Source organism: Amyelois transitella, chromosome 12 (assembly GCF_032362555.1).
Source record: "Amyelois transitella isolate CPQ chromosome 12, ilAmyTran1.1, whole genome shotgun sequence".
NCBI lineage: Eukaryota > Metazoa > Arthropoda > Insecta > Lepidoptera > Pyralidae > Amyelois > Amyelois transitella.
In genome coordinates this window covers 801,368-819,842 of record NC_083515.1, presented here as the reverse complement: position 1 = coordinate 819,842, position 18,475 = coordinate 801,368, and the positions used below count along the sequence as shown (strand labels likewise).

Below are 18,475 nucleotides of genomic sequence, written 5' to 3'. Positions count from 1 at the left end.
ACATAATTTTTTTTCTTATAATGGAACAAGGAATTTTAAGCAAAGGTCCGATCTCCTTGTGAATATACCTACGCAGGTACATAATTATTGACTATCACTGACTATAATGAGTATTTCTATTAATCTTATACAAGGAAAACTAAACCCATTTTCAAAAATATTGTGTCTTCTCCATTCTTTTATATTCCCTATTTCATGCGTATTTTTGTTATTTACATTCGACAGGAATAGTGCCTTTTTTTACAAGTATCTATTACCTTCCGAACTTGTCACTCGACAGATGCAAGACCACTCAACAACTCAAGAGATGCTGGATAGTTAAAAAATTTTACACAAAATGACCTCTCCTTGACGTAGGCTCAATAAATCACACATTTTCCAAGAGCACTCTTGGTTCACACTTCAAAAGTTTTTACAACACTTTTAGTTATTTTCCGGGTTTTTGCTTTTGAACCCCACTAAATGGCTATATAGGTACTTACATACTCCGATAAATTGGGTACTTACAATACAGTGATCAACGAGATATGTATTTGGAAAACAAACAGGTAGGTACACACCGCGATGTGTCATCAATTTATCCTTTACGGGGTAGACAGAAACAATAGTCCCCTAGACTCAAAGGCCCGGGCAGGTCGTGTTGCTATTGGTACCTACACTTTTTTTTCTAACATTTTTGAAGCGCGCAGTAATTTCTTTACTCGCCTCTTACGTCATCTACAGAAAAGAGATAGAAGGGCCCTTCTTTAAATATCGGAAACCACAGGGTCACCAAAATGAAAAATGTGTCACGTAACTCGACACTACATAAATAAATAAATAATAATAAATAAATGATAAAATGTTTACTGTCTTGAAAATAACAATTTAAGAACTATAGTTGGGCCTTTCTTTTAGGTTATATAAACATGTATTCAAAATTTCATTAAAATCGATTCGAGAAGTTTTGACGACACTTTTATATTATCTTTATGGAAATATGGATAAATACCTACTCAGGTATTGTCATTTTGGCTTTGTCAGCGTTCGTGATTTCGTAAAGAAACCCGCTGGAGTTCACTTTGTATAGGTATGCCATTCATATGACTCAGCATTATGTATGCAGTATAGGCCAATAGGTATTCTATTTTAGTGGAGGACAGAATACCTATAGAAAAAATAAACATTGTCTGTAAAAAATATTTAATCAAAATATCAGACAATTTAATAATAAAAAACATAATAAATGTTGCCGCAATGAATTCCCAGTGTGCCCTACATTGCAATAATTGAAAAATAAAAAACACTCTTTCGAATAACATATCTTCATCTTGATGGTTTGTCGATATTTATTAAGACAATATGTGTAATAAAACATTTTAATACTTAAAATTCCTCAACGTTACCTATGGAATACTATCACAATTATCATCCAGGTAACCCTAACCTTTCATATTCCCACTAATCTCATCACAATGTATCTTCAAACCATCTCATTTTGTCCACTGATATGATTTTATTCGTTTTGACGTTACATCTTTCTTTTATAACTTTCCTTATAAATAATCTATTTCTTCTTTCTTTTTTTGTCTTGTTATTCATGTTTGTTTCTATGCTTCATCCTTCAATATCACTCTCTAATTATCTCTTTACATGTCCTCTTTGTGCAAAATTTCTCTTATTTCTCCTTTTTTTTTCTCTTACCTACCTATTCTTTTGCAAGAAATTCTTTAGAGTTCCTTACCTTCGGATCTTTGGTCCTTTTTAATGAAAAATACTATAAACTATTAACATATCTCTCATGCTTCGGACCTTTGGCCATTTAACTTCATTTTCTTCACATTATGCCCTCTAAAGCATACATTTAATGCATTTATTTAAATTAACATTACTTTTAGACACACCTTCACTATTAAAAGTAGATACCAACATAAAAATAAGAAATTTTGTTGTTTTTTTATTTAAAAAAATAATAACGATGTATTTTTTTTTTTTTTTTGCTTGCGAAATTACAGTTTCATTCAAGTCAGAACGGATTTTCGTATCAAGCATTTTACAATTACAACCTACATTTTTTTTTATATTCCATAGTATATTGATAAATAAAAAATATGTAGGTTACTTCGTTAAAAACTCGACGAATTATTTAATTAAAAAATAAGCTATTATAAAATATAACATAACGTCTTGCTTAAAGTAGTCATATTTCTCTTGGGCTAAGTTTAAAAAACGGCATTTTTAAAATGACAATTTAAACTTACATATTCTATCCTATTGTCTTATAGTAATAGCAAAATAACTGTAATTAAACATTACGGTATATAAAATACTTTTGACATTATTAATCCTACTTTAGTCAAATAATTTGACATGTCATAATTTGTAAAAAATATTTTTACTAGCTAGTAAATTAAACTTAATACGACATTCCATTCGAATCATAATTACAGTACAAAAATGTTTAACTATTTGAAATTAATTAAAATTGATAAATTTAAAAAATTTTAATTATTTACATTGCAAATAGAATTTTCTTTTCGAGACGCCATCGCTTGTACTTAAGAGTTAATTGAGCACATAATATTTCAAAATTAGCGCACTCGAATTCTATTTTTAAAGCATAATATATCAGTCATCATAGACAGTCAATTTTGTTGTTATTGCTAATATAAAATTAAAATTAATTTTTTTTTTCAATTTCTATATTGTCCTACAGCTGACAAAGGCCTCAAAATTTAATCGTCTGTATTAGCAGCCCGTTTATTTCGTATAACCTCATCTTTTTTTTTAAGCTCATCCTCCAAATTATCCCAAATTGTCATTTGCCGCCGTTTGGCCTCTTGTTTCCTCTCCATATATTTTTTAGCCAAATCTTCCGCGTATTTTGACGGCTTGAACTGTGCAGTTGGTGTAATGGTTTTGGTCGACTTACTGTCTACGTCCCCAGTAGGAGATTGTACTGATGCATCTTTGCGTTTAAAAGAAACAGGGCCGAGACAAACAGAAGGTGCCTTTTTTATAGCGCTTTTTGGTTTCTCAAACCAATTATTGACTTTTTCAATAGATTCCTGTATACTAGGATGTACAGTGTTAGCTTGTTCACCATTTTCAATCCTTTCAGTGTCAGTTTCAGATTTAGCTTCGTTATCAGCTTTTTCACTGCATGATGAAGATGCTATCGGTGGATCATTAATAGTATGTTTGAAATAGTCGGGTGTTATTAGTGTTGGTTCTTTACCTTCAACTGAGGTTGATATGTTAGACTTGGACGAACTTCGGCTTGGCTTTGACGAACAAGGACTTGGCTTCAACGAGTGGAGTCTCAACAGATTAGCAATCGCCACATTACGTTCTTTTTTATGCTTCAACGAATCTGATTTCAGGGTATTGCTGATTTTGTTGCGCAATTCGTTTGTTAACTGGACGATATCATTTGATGTAGCCCCTACATTTATGTCCTGATCACTTATAACTGCGTTTCCGTTTTGACTAGTTGAATTTGTAGTGTTTGAAGAACTTGCGACACTAGTCATTGATTTTGCAGGTTTTTTATCGTTCTTATGAGATAATTTTGAAGAGCTATTAGTATTAGGGCGAGATTTGGAAGGATTATTTAAACAATTGTTGTTTGCTGTTATACCTACAGAAAGCGAGTTTGAATGACGAGTCCTAGGAACGAATTCTTTGACTAGAGGATTTAATTTACTTATTACTATACCGGCCGACGTTCCTTGTTTTGTTTCTTCTTCGCTCGGATCTTCCTCGTCATTCAGCTAAAACAAATAAGATGTCTTTTTGTCAAATGACCACTCACATAATTACTTTTCTAATAGTTTTTTGTATAGCAGCTATACATATACTGGAGTTTGTTTCGGTTACTACATCCCTGACGAAATCAGGACCGGGATCCGCTTTACACGGACTCTCATGACCTTATTAGCAATATTACCTTATCTACATAAAATCATTTGAACTACTTATTAAAAATTCAGTTGCCTCGATGTGTTAGGTACATAATATGTCTATTGTAGAAAGTATTGTTATTAAGTTATTTATTCTTACCGAAGATAGAAGGAGAAAATAATCAGTTTAAAATGTCTATATTATTCAACGTAAAAATTAAGAATCTTCTACGTCGTTTTTGACATTCTTCCTAAATAAATAACATTCATGGCAACCGTTGTTATGGCGTACAAGGTTACCTACATCTATTAATTAAAAAACGGAGAACCTTCTCACAAAAAAATTAACTTACTCTCAATATTTAACTCACCATTCGGATAAAATGCGTGATTCCTTTCAAATCTGGCTTCATCGACTTATTTTCATAGCTTGTGCTGTCAAAGGGAATATTGTATTCTGAAACAAAATCAAATGACAAGAATTAAGGCCAGAGCACACAATATCCATAGGTGGTAATACCAATATATAATTGGATATGGATGGGAATATGGATTAACTAGTGTTTATTTTTAATTAAAATAGAATAGATTTATTTTGAAAATTAGATACAAGGTATCACTTATTGACGTCACATCACTTAAATCTAATTATAACTACTGTTCCAGTTCATTTTGTATACCAATATCAGACAGAAAATGCAATTCTAAACTATGCAAAGATTAATAAAGTGGATATATGATATTGAGACTCAACATATACTTAGGGCGTTGTGTCACACAAAGATATTGGATTCACGCGGCTTTTTTTTTGTTAATTCTAATTCCTATTTTCAGACCGCAGTCAATGGTGTTGATATAGAAAATACCGAACAAAGCTACGTAAGTAATACATATAAAAGTAAAACTAAATAAAATGAAACACTAATTCTACGGCGGTACCAATCCGGAGCATTGGGCACATTGACATGCCCCAGAATGGGACCTACAGGACTCTCAGCTATAACCCTTAGTATCGAAGAAGAATCTTTTTTACGGACGACCCCCGGGTATTCACCCGGGAGAGTGTGGGATTCCTAGCACCTAATGTGCCAGCCTACCCACTAGAACTCCTCTGTACGCCCTTCTTGCCATTTTGAGGGCATCATGCAATCGCAAGGCATTCCACCACGATGATTGCATTCGGTATGGCTACTTCAGTGTACTTTTCCAGTTCATATTGAGGACAAGTGCGATGTTGGAACTAACTCGAATGAAACGAATCACATACATAAGAGTACATATAAGATAATCACGTCTACAATATCCTTAGTGGGGTAGAGAGAGCCAACAGTCTCGAAAGGATTGATAAGCCAAGTTCAGCCATTTGGCTTAACGATAGAATTTAGATTCAATCACAGGCGAGCAATACTTAATTTTATTTGTTAAGATATTTACTTGAATGAAAGTAAAATTATAAATAGTCTCTGGAATATGTAGGTATTACAATGTTAACGTGTACGCAACTAGTTTATACAAATACAATTCTAAGAACGATCTCTTTGATCTATAGGTAGGTACCTACCAACATAATATCATTTATTTAATTCGACGCGAATCAAGTTACCGAATGTTGCGCCAAACATAATTTTATTTTATTTTATTTATTAAGGTACACATACAGACAGATTACAGAATTGCATTATTATCCTTAGGAAATGTATATATAATGAACAAGTAAAATGTCCAACTTTAGTGTACACAGCATGATCATGTAAAATGAGTCATTAACAGAACATGAACTCAAACAACAAGACATTAAAACAAAAACAACGAAGTAGCTCAGAAAGTTATCACAAATCAATGGTTTTTATAGAAAGTGGGGAAAAGGATACAAAAATAAAATAAAATAAAATAGACTCTAGGGGAACAACATAATTAAAAAATTTCGGAATTGCTTGATACTCTGGCTAAAAATATCTAATCCATTAATATTAGCTTTATTATACGATCTACACATGACCGAGAGCGGATTGTTGAAGGAGATCCTGTTTCGGAAAAACGGAACAAAAAATGTTGGAGCATGGCGAGAACGGTGATTGGTATTAAAATTTATTTGCATTAAGAGTTCAGGGCAATCAATATCGGAATTTATGATTTTATATAAAAATATAAGCTCATTTCTTTGCCTGCGACATATCAAGGAAGACGTTTTAAAGTAATGTAACTTAGCATCGTAACAATCTAATTCTCTACAAAGTCTATATCTGCGACAAACAGCAGTTAAATATCGCTTTTGGATTCTCTCAATATTATCCTGGTGAACCTTATAATATGGTGACCAAATTATAGAACCATATTCTACCAATGGACGCACTATGGCTGTGTATAGGTAATTTGCAGTATTTGGATTTCGAAACTCTTTTGATAAACGAAGGATAAAACCATTAAGTCTATTGCTTTTGTTCATGATTTGGCTAAAATGAGTACGGAAGGAAAGCTGATAATCAAACATTACTCCCAAGTCTCTAGCTACGTTCTTACGTTCCAAATTTTGGCAATTGATGTTGTAGTTAAATCTAAATTTTGGTTCTTTCGTGCAAAATGATATAACAAAACATTTATTAATATTTAGGTACATGGAGTTTAAAAGACACCATTCATGTACTTTATCAATATCGGATTGTAATGTATTACAATCACTGTAATTAGAAATGGATCGAAACAATTTTAAATCATCTGCGTATAGTAAGCAATTGCTGTCAATAGCATCAACCAAATCGTTTATAAAAATTATGAAGAGTAATGGGCCTAGAATTGAGCCCTGTGGCACGCCAGATGTAACTGCTATTGGACCCGACAAATAACCCTTGACAGCTACCATTAGACTACGATTGGAGATGTATGAATTAATCCAACGTAAGAGTGAACCGTGAACTCCATAACGTGCAAGTTTCCTGATCAACAAAGGGTGATTCACCTTATCGAATGCCTTCGAGAAGTCGGTATATATGGAGTCTACTTGATGCCGCTTATCAAAGGCATTGCATATGTAAGATTTGTAAACCAATAAATTACTAATAGTGGATCGACCAGGGATAAAACCATGCTGAAATTGTGATATATGATGTTTAAAATGACTTAAGAGAAAGGGATATACAAGGAACTCAAAAAGCTTAGCCAGACATGACAGTATGCTTATGGGACGGTAATTTTCGCACTTATGTTTGTCTCCAGATTTAAATATAGGTATTAAATAACTTGATTTCCAATAATCTGGAAAGCGACCAGCTTTCAGTGATTTATTAAATAGGATTTCTAATGGGATACTCAATTCATTAGCACAAGTTTTAATAAATCTAACCGGTATTGCATCAGGTCCAGCACCCTTGTTAGGGTCAAGTTCCTTGATAGACCTGATAATATCCTCGTGTTTAATATAAATATGATCTAAAATAATTTGGTTCGACATATGGGTTGTATCAGTGGGACAAACTGTAGGTAACTCGTATACAGATTTAAAATAATTCGCAAATAATTCACAGACACCCTGAGGGTCTGACGATGTTTCATTCATATGGGACATATTCTGGGGAATGGAATTAGAAGTCTTCTTACTATTGACATACCTCCAAAAAGCTTTTAAATTATGTCGCATATCACTTTCTGTAGTTTGTATAAAATGTTTATAGCATTCATGTATCATCTTTTTGCTTCTATGACGCAACAAATCAAATGTATCGTAATCCCGAGGGTTCCCGTACTTTTTAAATTTTATGTGATATTTATGTTTTTCTTTTAAACAATTAATTAAAGCATTACTATACCAGTGTGGAAATTTAGGAGACTTACATTTTTGCAAAGGAGTGTATCTGCGTATTATGTTATTCAGTTTTTTGTAAAAAATGTTAAGGGCAACATCAATGTTGGGATCGGATAGAAGATCTTGCCAGTCGATAGATGCTAAAGATTCCTTTATTTGAGTATATTGACATTTCCAATAATTAAGTCTATGGGAATTAGGATTATGATTAATACATGAAAATGGCTGCGATTCAATGATCTCCACTAATATGGATGGGTGATGTCCTTCCAATTTGAGAAGAGGTTCAACACTGTCTACTTTTATATTATTGTTATTATATAAAATAAGATCAAGCAGTCTGTCATTAACATTTAGTAAGTGATTATACTGCTGCAAATCGCACAGCGTCATTGTTTCCAACAGGATAGGGCCACGAGCATGAGTCACGTCGTTCGGTTCAAGAAAGTTATGAGAGTTACTTTTCTTCCAAGATACTTTAGGGATATTAAAATCTCCGAGCAATAGGAATGAGTCATTTAGACCATTACTTAGTATTACATTCTGGCAGTGCTCAAAAAACTGAATAACGTTGTTCAAGCTCATGTCGGGTGGTAAATAACAGAGACATATATGAAATGGCGATCGTTTATTTGAGTTCGGAATCAAAGATAGCCAAATGTCTTCAAATTGACTTTCCCATTCATGCCTACGTACTATTTTAAGGTATTTTTTAGCTGCCATAACAATACCACCTCCTTCAACTTTCTCAGCAGATGAGCAGTCGGATCGATCTCTACGAAAAATATTATACCGCTTATCAAACAATTCCGCATCGAAAACACTAGAGTTGAGATTAGTTTCGTTCAAACAAATTAGGTCGTAATCATTATTCAACACATTTAAAAATAGTTCGGTCGTTTTTGTTCTCATGCGATTAACATTTTGGTAATATATAAACATTAAAAATACAAAAGAAAACTACGTAATATTTAATGTGACTTAAACTACTTTCTTTAAACTTTCCAAGTCTCGGATCAAAATGGCAGGAGATTTCTCATTCTTTCTCATGAAAATTTGACCGAATTTAACCCATACAAATGTGTGAGCCTTTTCTTTAGCCACTTTTCGTGCGGCTGCATAAAGTTTCTTGCAGTCAGGTGACAAGTGCTCCACCACGTATACTTTTTGCCTAGTGCCACTTATTTCGAGGTGATCTGTGTTCAGTGGATTAGAGGAGTTCGATTTGTTGAAACGCCTGACGGCCGACAGGATGCTATCCCGGTGACGCGGAGAGGGGAGAGTGACCAATAAATTGCGTGGGCGACTTGACGTACTATCAATTTTCGCGACTCTGCGGCATGCATATATTTCCGAGTCTGAGATTGAGTAACCAACGATGTCGCATATTTTTTTAAATATAGTCACAACATTTTCTCCGCGCTTTTCTGGTAAAGCTTGAATCTCTAAATTTGAGCTACGAGATAACATTTCATGTGACTTAACCCTACGGTCAAGGTCACAAATGTCGTTTAATAACTTTGTTTTTTGGGAATCCAGATCTCGAACCCTCACATCAATAGAGCTTAAATTGCATTTGATTTCTTTTTGTCCATCTTCTAACAGGTGAGTCGTGCTACTAAAGTCACTCTTCCAGTCAGTGATCGCAGCCTGCACTTCTAATTTCACCACTGCCTTTATTTCTGTAAAGATGTCATCCTTGAATGTTTTAAATTTTGAATCCAATAATAGGCTTATCTGACGAAGTGTGACGGACCCGCCTTCTTGAGTGACATCAGTTTGATCAATTATTGAGTTATCGCAGGACATCGATGAGTCATTAAGCCCGTGCACACGGCGCACCGGGGTATGAGTGTTATCACCTTTACGTCTCGTTATATTGGCGCAAGTGGGGCAACTCCACGTATTTTTGCTATTCAAGATCGTTTTATATGTGATTAAATCCATATTCAAACATTTATAGTGATAAGCTCCTTGACAATGGTCGCAACGAAGCAACTCGGTCGATATAATGTTCGAATTACAGCCCAAGCATTTCTCCATGATAGCAATTAGTAAGTATTATAATGAGAAGTGTCAGCGCAGCAATAAATACAACTTAATAAACGTAACTAAATTAGCGAGCGATAGAAGGTAGGATGCAGGTAGCTCGGTCGCTCGCTGTGACTCACCGCCTTGTGTCGCGTAAACAATGCACGAAGATTACACCAATATGAGCGGGTTATAATTCACTTATTAGTAGCACAATAGAAGTGATTTAATGGACACTGACAGTAGGGAAAGATCGGCCACTATTTTGTCTGCACCATGATATACATTTTGTCCGAGATCGTAATAAAATTACATACTTTACAATTTAATTTGTTCGGAACACAAAAAGTTACTGCTAACCGACTCGGCGCGCGGACGAGATTTTTGCCATAATGCCACGTGAAGTCTTGGGCATAAACTTACATACATACATAAATCACGCCTTCTTCCCAAAGGGGTAGGATAGACTACATCTTTCCCCTTGCCAGGATCCCTGCATACTTCTTTCGCTTCATCAAGACTTCATGCTCGTGGGTACTCTTGATACTTCTCAAGATACGTTCATCTAGGCCTTCCCACTCCACTGGTCCCATAGTGAGCATAAACTTTAAATGTTCATAAATTCCTTTCGAGTACCTACCTGAATACCATTGCCATCAATAATGAAAAGAGACTCAAGTGGCTTAAAAGGCGTCACATGTGCGTGCATGACCCATAAAAAAAAACTTGTTCTCAAAAACCGATAACATTGTTCCACTTATATGTATTTTTTATTTATAACTCTCTTCGTAATTTTTTTTAAAGTATTTAATTATCTATATTTCTTTAACCGAATTTCTTAGCATATGTCATTATACCAGATAACAAAACTTGCAAAATTATGTACCTACGTATATTCTTTAAAATTGATTTATCATTTTTTTTATTCGACAAGCTTACAAGCAATATGTAATATATGCTTAATCGCAAAAATTACTGTTTTTACTTGGTTTAAATGTGTCAAATGTAATTTAACAATTCGCATAAGCACTTTCTGACTATGCAAGCGGTAAGATTTAATAATGAGTGAAAACAATACTTTTTAGATTTATATATTTAGAGTTAAAAAAAAATTCTGTTAAAAATATCATCTGCACATAATTTAAAAAATTTATAAATGAGTACCTGACTTCATTATACATTCAATACATATAATGAATTATGAAGGTAGGCACTTACTTATTTATATTTATAATAATTAATATCATCAATTTTATTTGTTTGTTTCATATCTTTACCGTTTACCGATTTCATTTGTTTTATTTTTATTTAATTTTTTTCATCTTGATTGACTACATATGATCAGGAACGTTGTGTACCTATAGTTTCGAAATTTGAGATTTTAAAATTGTAGAAAATATTAGATGGGTCACACAAAATTTACGCGGGAAATTAACGTCATCTTTCGTTTTAAACGAACGGAGCCAGGGGACAATGTAGTTACTCATAAATACATTAAGCCAAACTCAAAACTAACAGATTCAAATGTTAACCCGCGTCCCTTATCAATAACTTGGCCTAAAAATAAAGTTTCAAACAACTAAATCTTTGTATGTTATCAGCAAAGTGCCCTGAAACTTAATTAATTACATATCATGATTCTGAGAACCTCCATCAACATGAAATGAATAAAATTGCTTGAACTAAGTACCTACTGTCTTTATCATGCTGATTGTTTAGATAATTAGCCGGGATGTAAAGTTAAATACTGTGTGTTGGTAAAAATATAGATAACTACATATAATAAAACGCGTAAAACATTAAAATAATCCTAACTTCAATGTGTCTTAAATCATTGTTGTGAAAATTAACAATTGACGATCGTACTTTTTCGATACATAAAGTTATAACTTTTCTGTAAGCGGCCAGTGTGTAAATTAACAATACATTTTTAAACACTGATAATACATAAAAAATAAACCATATTATGTAACACTCATGACACATAAATGTAATTGTATGAACATGCAGATTTATTCACCGTAACAACATCAAGATTTCCCGAAACCGACGAGCTTGGATATGATGAGAGTTTTGAATGTGGATGAAGCAAAAGAAATATGCAGGGATCGCACTGTGGAAAATATGGGTCCGTTTCGGATCAAAAATCTGTAGAACCGTCAATTCAAAAGATAAAGCTATGAAATTTTGCACATATATGAAGTGATATACATGGAATTATATATGTAACTTCCGTTAAAATAGAATAACGCATTAGTTTTTTATTTTTTTATTTAAAAGTCGCGTCAGTTCATATGTGGTATATATTTGATGATACATTTTTTTAAACATTTATATGAGTATATATTTCTTAAAACTAGTAGTTAGGCTAACTGTTAAGCTAAGTATCTTATAATGATTAAAATTAAAAAAATGCAAGTTATTGCACGTATAGGAATAATTAGGAATAATTAGGAATAATAATATATAAAGCTGAATAAAAAAAGTACTAGATAAGTTATGAAAAAAGTAATCGAAATATTATTAGCTTAGAAATAGTTTACATTAATATATCAATGTCTAAATTTTAATAACAAATTCTGCACTTCCTTCTTATACCTGGCGAGCTTCAGGATCTGTTATAAGCTCGTGAACTTTGAGAAGATGTAGAGTATCTTCATCATTTTTTACATATGGCTTTCTTATGCTCGTTATATAGGTACGGATCAGATGTATATAGCAGTGTATGAAACACATCTTTATTTGTTGCTCTTCGGGAACATTTTCGTGAGTGATGAAGACGAAATTTTTTATAGTCCTTAATAAGGACTCGGGACTCTTGGGCATCTTCAGAAAGCTGTCCGATAGTTAATACTGCAAAATTGTTTATAATACTTTCTCCGTGAATTAAAATTTTGTGAACAGATGATGGCATATAATACCAACTATATTTACTCCCATAATTTCTTGCAGTTTCCTATGCATACTCACCAAATTTCTTAGCATTTATCATTACACCAAATGATAAAGCTTGCAAAAATGATGTTTAACCGTACTATTTGCAAGCGTAAACTGAATTTGTTATGAAGACATATTTTTTTTACTTTTATTTTTATACTATTTAGTACCGTGTGAATTATTTCAAATATCTATTTTCTCAAAGGAAATGAAACCAAAAATTATCAAATTTAATAAATTCAATTGATAAGTATACCTATATACATGCAAAGCATTGATAAGACTCGTCAACCAATTAAACCGCAACTGTTGATTTTGTTCCCACGAAGAGTACTTTGTAGATATTTTTTTTAATTTTATTCGTAAGTAGCAGGAAGTAGCAGCTAATTTTTATATATGTTTTAAACAAGTATTAGTAATTTAATTTTATAACATTTTCAAAGAGTGGGCAAACGTGGGTAAGTGTTAAAACCTTCGACGAAATTTGAAGATACCTTTATTTCTACTACGGTACGATTAACACTTTTATATTCATATGTTTGAATAACATATAAATGTTATATATTTTTTTCAAATCTTCGATAGACAAGCTTTCCAAAAATATACAATACTTTGTACCTATCACTTTCAATTTTAATGATTTGAAAATGGTAGATCAAGAACGTAAAATATTTAGCTGCATAAAAGTTGAACTTTGGTACAAAAAATCATTTACTTATAATGTATGCAATAAAAAATAAGGTACATAATAATGAAGTTCAAGATTTGAACTATTAAATTATGTACAAAGGTATCTTTATATTTGTCAGTAATAAAAGTGATTTTTGATATGCTTTTGTTCTATCATATTCCACAGTGGATCGTGGCAAGTGGAAAGATGTCTCTACCTACCCCTCCGGGAAAGAGGCGTGATTTTATGTATGCAAGGGCATCGGTCAGAAACCAGACACACACACACACATAAAAAAGAGTAGGTAATTAATTACTATTAGTTCTTGAAAGCACTAGGATTTGAACCTTATAAAACTGTCAAATTTAAGAAAGTAGAAATAGTTACTTGACTAAGTTAATTATTTACTCTTTCTTTTTTTTGTAGCAAAGTAGACATCTTAAGCTTTCTGAGATAGTACTGATTTCTATTGTTATCTATAATATAAAAATGAATCGCAAAATGTGTTGTTGTGTGTTAATGTTCGAATGTTGCCTTTTAAGCATTTCAATCTGTATATTGTTAAAAAAATTAAATAGTTAATAAGAATAAGTACATACCATCACCCAGGTCTTCCCTCAAAGGAGGTGGCGGCCTGTTCCCAATCACAAGATAATTATCCACATTCCCCATCTGCCCAAATGCCCCCAAATCTTGGAGGACATCTTCTTTGGTCTTCCAGCTGGCTATTTCAGTACTTTTCATGATGATTAATCTGAAATAAAAAAAAATATGAAATGTAGGGTACTTTACAAAGAAATTTAAAAATTACTTTTTAATATAAAAAGAACCGTTCAATTAAGAAATCCTCCTCATTTGAAGTCATTTAAAAATATCAAGTTATCTTTCTTTCCCTTTGACACTGTCTTTCCAATTTCTACTCAAACAGCAGTAGGTTCAACATATTTTGAAATTGGTGTAGGTACCTATATTTATTTCTCCGCTTCTACTTTTTATTGAGCCTTTTTTGAGAGATAGAGAATTTTTATAAAAGTTCTTCATAAACATAACTCTCTGTCTTCCTCAAATATTATTTATTTAAGTAGTTACAACATTCAAGAATTCAGTGGAATAACAAACTTTTTAGATTTTTTTAATTGGAGGTAGCTATTAATTTTTTTTTGAATTATTGGTAACTTACCTTAAAATTATCTAGTAAGATGAACTCTTTCAGGTTAAATCTTTCTGAAGTTGGTGACAAACTTGTTTTTCTTCAAAATTTTCAAAATATAGAAGCAGAAGCACAGAGACCCGCAACTTGAATACCTTCTCGAGATGTAGTTCGGCCTTCGTTTCAGCCGCTCCAGGGCTCTTTGTCAGCTGTTACTTTTATTCAGGTACATGGAGACCCTTAGTTCGTCAATCCTGATAATGGAAGACACCAAGCGTATTCGTACAGGGACTCTAAAAATTACGTCACTATATATTAATAAGGAACTCCTAAGCGCAAAAGGCGCTGCGTCGTGTCAAATAATACAAGCTGCACAGAACTGCACGAACGCACGCTCAACTCAAAATGAAGTGAAATTTATTTTATTTAAATTATTGACATGACAATTGAGTTCACTGTTGCCAACTGCCTTCTATGAAAAGACGCTTAATCAGTCCTAAAAAACGCTCACAAATAATTATCACGTTTTAATTTAAGGGTTTTAATATCCGAAATGGCATATTATAATATACACTCATATGGTTGGAGTTTGTATATTATGATATACATTTCCGGATAGAGCTTTTGATTATTCAAGGTTGTATTTGGTTGATATGCGGACATGTTGTGTGATAATATTAAATCTATTTTACATATGTACATTTACAAAACCTAACGGGGTAGACAGAGCCAACCATCTCGCAAAGACTGAAAGGTTTCCTTCAGCTGTATAGCTTAATGATAAATTATTGATTTGATAAATGATAAAAGTTTCTTAGCTCAAATTAGAAGTTAAATTTGAAGTTCTACAAAAATTTTTAGAAAAGCTACCAAAACTTCTTACTACTTTTAAACTAAAAAATAAAAGTTGGCAACCTTTTATGGGGAACACGGAAACGCTAAGCTTGGGAGGACAAAAATGTCTTTGCCTCGTGACTGTCAGTGTCACTGTCAATGTATGTATTTCAAGCCAATCCAAATTCCATGTTTTGTTTTATTTGATTTTTTCGCAGTCGATTGTTCGAATCGAAATAAATTGTGTTCGTTTTAGTGAAAGTGACTCATTGACTGGATTTTTTCATTTTATATATTTGTTTACTACCAATAAATATTTGATTCAATTTGCCCGACATTGCTAGTAATAAGTTTGTCCTATACCATCCTAATATTATGAGCGAAGATAAGCAATCAGAAGATGGATCCAATGTGGCCGATGGTTCCAAAGGGGACTGCGAGAAGGATAATGGTGATAGCGGAAAGACGGACAAAGTAAAGAGTAAGTTAACGATACGCAATACCCTTGGAAAACCTCGCATCTGTTCCCCTAGATAAAATATTCGTTCATTCATTCATATTATCACGTCCAATCCCTTGCGGGGTAGACAGAGCTAGCAGTCTTAAAAGACTGATACCTAGTCCACGTTCAGTTATTAGGCTTAACGATAGAATTAAGATTCATATCACGACAGCTTGCTAGCCCATCGCCTACTAGAGGAATCCAAAGGTTTATAAGCCACTACCTTAGTCGCCTTTTACTTATTGAAGATAAAGAATATTGTGGAAAGCTGTGTGGTTCCTGACATTTCAGAATGGTACCATTCCATACTGTTCACATAAAATATGCAATAAAGATTTTTAATTGAGTTGTTTCCAACACTAACATCTTGAAATTTTAAACTAAGATTGCAACAAGACACACTTAAATTTTCATAAAGAAAATAATAATTAAAGTAGTAAATGCCACAGGCTAGCATGATTCCAACTTGTGTACCTTTAGGCTCTTTGAGTTTGATAAACTACCATCACTTCAAAATACATGCTAAACAATTAGGAACTTCTGTTACAACAAAGATTAAATAGTCTTTCTACTTGCCATGCTGCATACTTTCTTGCTTCATACACATGCATAACTCTTCATGCATGCATAGGTTTTGGGTACTCTTGACCTTAAGCCCAATTTAGTAGACCCCAACAACACAAAGACACCAGTATTAGTAATCAGTCTTGTTCTTCTTCTGGCTTTCCCCCAGTTCTATCCTCACCTTTTTGGAGAGGAACCTGGGGTATGCCTTTGACCACTATGTGATATTAGTCAGCATTCTTCATGTCATAATTATTACATCAGACACCACCTATTTGCTATACCTTCAAGAGGTTGCTAAAACAAACCCTTGTAGCGGGAGCGATTATTTGGCTTGACCGCCACCAAAGGGAAGATCTTCCGCTAGGCTAGGCGGCGGTTCTGACGATGTTGTGTTGGAGGTTGTATTTATGCTGGAGCATTTATCCCTGGAATCTTTGCTTGCGCGATTTAGGTTTTTCACTGTTCTTGACCGATAGCGAATTTTATTTTTGTGACTTGTGGCATATAGATTTCGCCACACTCTGATCCTAATTTAAAAAGTAATAAAAAAAAAACATTATGAACATAAATTTTATTTTCCAGTTGACATACTGCTGAAAGCAACAGGCAATGCTCCCATAATGAAGAAGAAAAAATGGGCTGTTGATGCGGAGAAACAAATCGGATGGATCATGGAGTTTGTTAAGAAATATCTCAAATTAGAACCTGATGAAAAACTGGTTGGTATTAGTTCTTTGCTTAGAATAAGGAACATACATACATATGGTCAGGTCTATATCCCTTGCGGGGTAGACAGAGCCAACAGTCTTGAAAAGACTGAAAGGCCATGTTCAGCTGTATGGCTTAATGATGAAAATTTAATTCAAAGAGTGACAGGTTGCTAGCTGATAGCCAATAAGAAGAATCCCAAGTTTAGAGTAAATTATGTTGGTACTGTTACTTCAGACCTTATTAAAAGCTCATATTGTCAAGAAATCATCAGTAATCATCACTATTCTCATTCACAAATGTTGACAAGTAATTTTTTTTTGCGTCAACCAGTTAGACATAGGTAGAACCTGTCACATCTTGTTCTTTTATTTAATTACAACATTGAGAGAGACCTCAGGAGCCTAGCATGGGCACCAGTTCTCCACAATTATTTGTTTCCAATCTACTAGACTTGTGTGCTATAAGCGCTGTATATTTTGTCAACTGTATTTTGTATAAATTATTGTGGAGAAAAATAAATAAACTATTATTATTATAAACCGTATTGCCGTGTGGTTCCCGGCACCAATACAAAAAAGAATAGGACCACTCCATCTCTTTCCCATGGATGTCGTAAAAGGCGACTAAGGAATAGGCTTGCAAACTTGAGATTATTTTTTTAGGCGATGGGCTAGCAACCTGACACTATTTGAATCTCAATTCTATCATTTAGCCAAATAGCTGAACGTGGCCTATCAGTCTTTTTAAGACTGTTGGCTCTGTCTACCCGCAGGGGATATAGACGTGATTATATGTATGTATGTATTATAAACTATTATTATTTGTTTCAGTTTCTATATGTCAACCAGACCTTCGCTCCGTCGCCTGACCAAATGGTGAAGAATTTGTACGAATGTTTCGGAACAGATGGCAAATTGGTGTTAAACTATTGCAAAAGCCAAGCATGGGGCTGACTGGCCCTTTGAAATTAATAAAATATGTATGTTATTTTGAATTTATTGAAGACAAAAATGGGTAGTTAAATTTGCTTTAACTTACATTTTGGTTCAGCAGTTTTATAAAAAACAAATATGTTAATATCTGCCTGGTATTTCGGCATAGGTCTGAATTTTCATAATTTCGGCATCAATGCCTTGCTGTAGAGTCATAATGAAACACTTTGTATCAGATATGAATCAGCAATAGTCATACAAATCTAGTAATAAAAAATGTAAATAATACGAATAGATTTGTAAGTTACAGGGGATAAGTTTTGTAACATATTGTAATTTTTAAGCAAAGGCCGTTTTTATTATACAATTTTTTTTTAATGCTCTAATTCAGCCCTTATTTGTTTTCAAGATAGTAATTATGCCAGTTTTTGTCAGAGCAGTCTAAAAAAGACTGATAGGCC

General features: G+C 33.3%; 2 protein-coding genes across 2 annotated transcripts; one reads left to right on the top strand and one right to left on the bottom strand.

Moving 5' to 3' along the window:
- Positions 1 to 1,637: 1,637 nt before the first annotated feature.
- On the bottom strand, positions 1,638 to 14,879 carry LOC106142359 (uncharacterized). Its single transcript, XM_013344091.2, has 4 exons — positions 14,499 to 14,879; positions 13,918 to 14,072; positions 4,253 to 4,338; positions 1,638 to 3,752 (listed from the first exon to the last, which is right to left on the bottom strand). The coding sequence occupies exons 2-4, from the start codon at positions 14,060 to 14,062 to the stop codon at positions 2,715 to 2,717; spliced, it is 1,269 nt and encodes a 422-aa protein (XP_013199545.1). The 5' UTR covers positions 14,063 to 14,072; positions 14,499 to 14,879; the 3' UTR covers positions 1,638 to 2,714.
- A 574-nt stretch (positions 14,880 to 15,453) lies between these two features.
- Positions 15,454 to 18,038, top strand: LOC106142348 (autophagy protein 12-like). Its single transcript, XM_013344077.2, has 3 exons — positions 15,454 to 15,783; positions 16,954 to 17,090; positions 17,913 to 18,038. The coding sequence occupies exons 1-3, from the start codon at positions 15,678 to 15,680 to the stop codon at positions 18,033 to 18,035; spliced, it is 366 nt and encodes a 121-aa protein (XP_013199531.1). The 5' UTR covers positions 15,454 to 15,677; the 3' UTR covers positions 18,036 to 18,038.
- Positions 18,039 to 18,475: the final 437 nt, after the last annotated feature.

Excerpts from the sequence above, each read along its gene's own strand:
- LOC106142348 (XM_013344077.2), top strand. The coding sequence starts at position 15,678 with ATGAGCGAAGATAAGCAATCAGAAGATGGATCCAATGTGGCCGATGGT. Across the intron at positions 15,784-16,953 it reads AAAGACGGACAAAGTAAAGA|TTGACATACTGCTGAAAGCA; the intron begins GTAAGTTAACGA and ends TTTATTTTCCAG. Across the intron at positions 17,091-17,912 it reads TAGAACCTGATGAAAAACTG|TTTCTATATGTCAACCAGAC; the intron begins GTTGGTATTAGT and ends TATTTGTTTCAG.
- LOC106142359 (XM_013344091.2), bottom strand. The coding sequence starts at position 14,062 with ATGAAAAGTACTGAAATAGCCAGCTGGAAGACCAAAGAAGATGTCCTC. Across the intron at positions 4,339-13,917 it reads GAGGGAAGACCTGGGTGATG|AATACAATATTCCCTTTGAC; the intron begins GTATGTACTTAT and ends ATTTTGTTTCAG. Across the intron at positions 3,753-4,252 it reads TCACGCATTTTATCCGAATG|CTGAATGACGAGGAAGATCC; the intron begins GTGAGTTAAATA and ends TATTTGTTTTAG.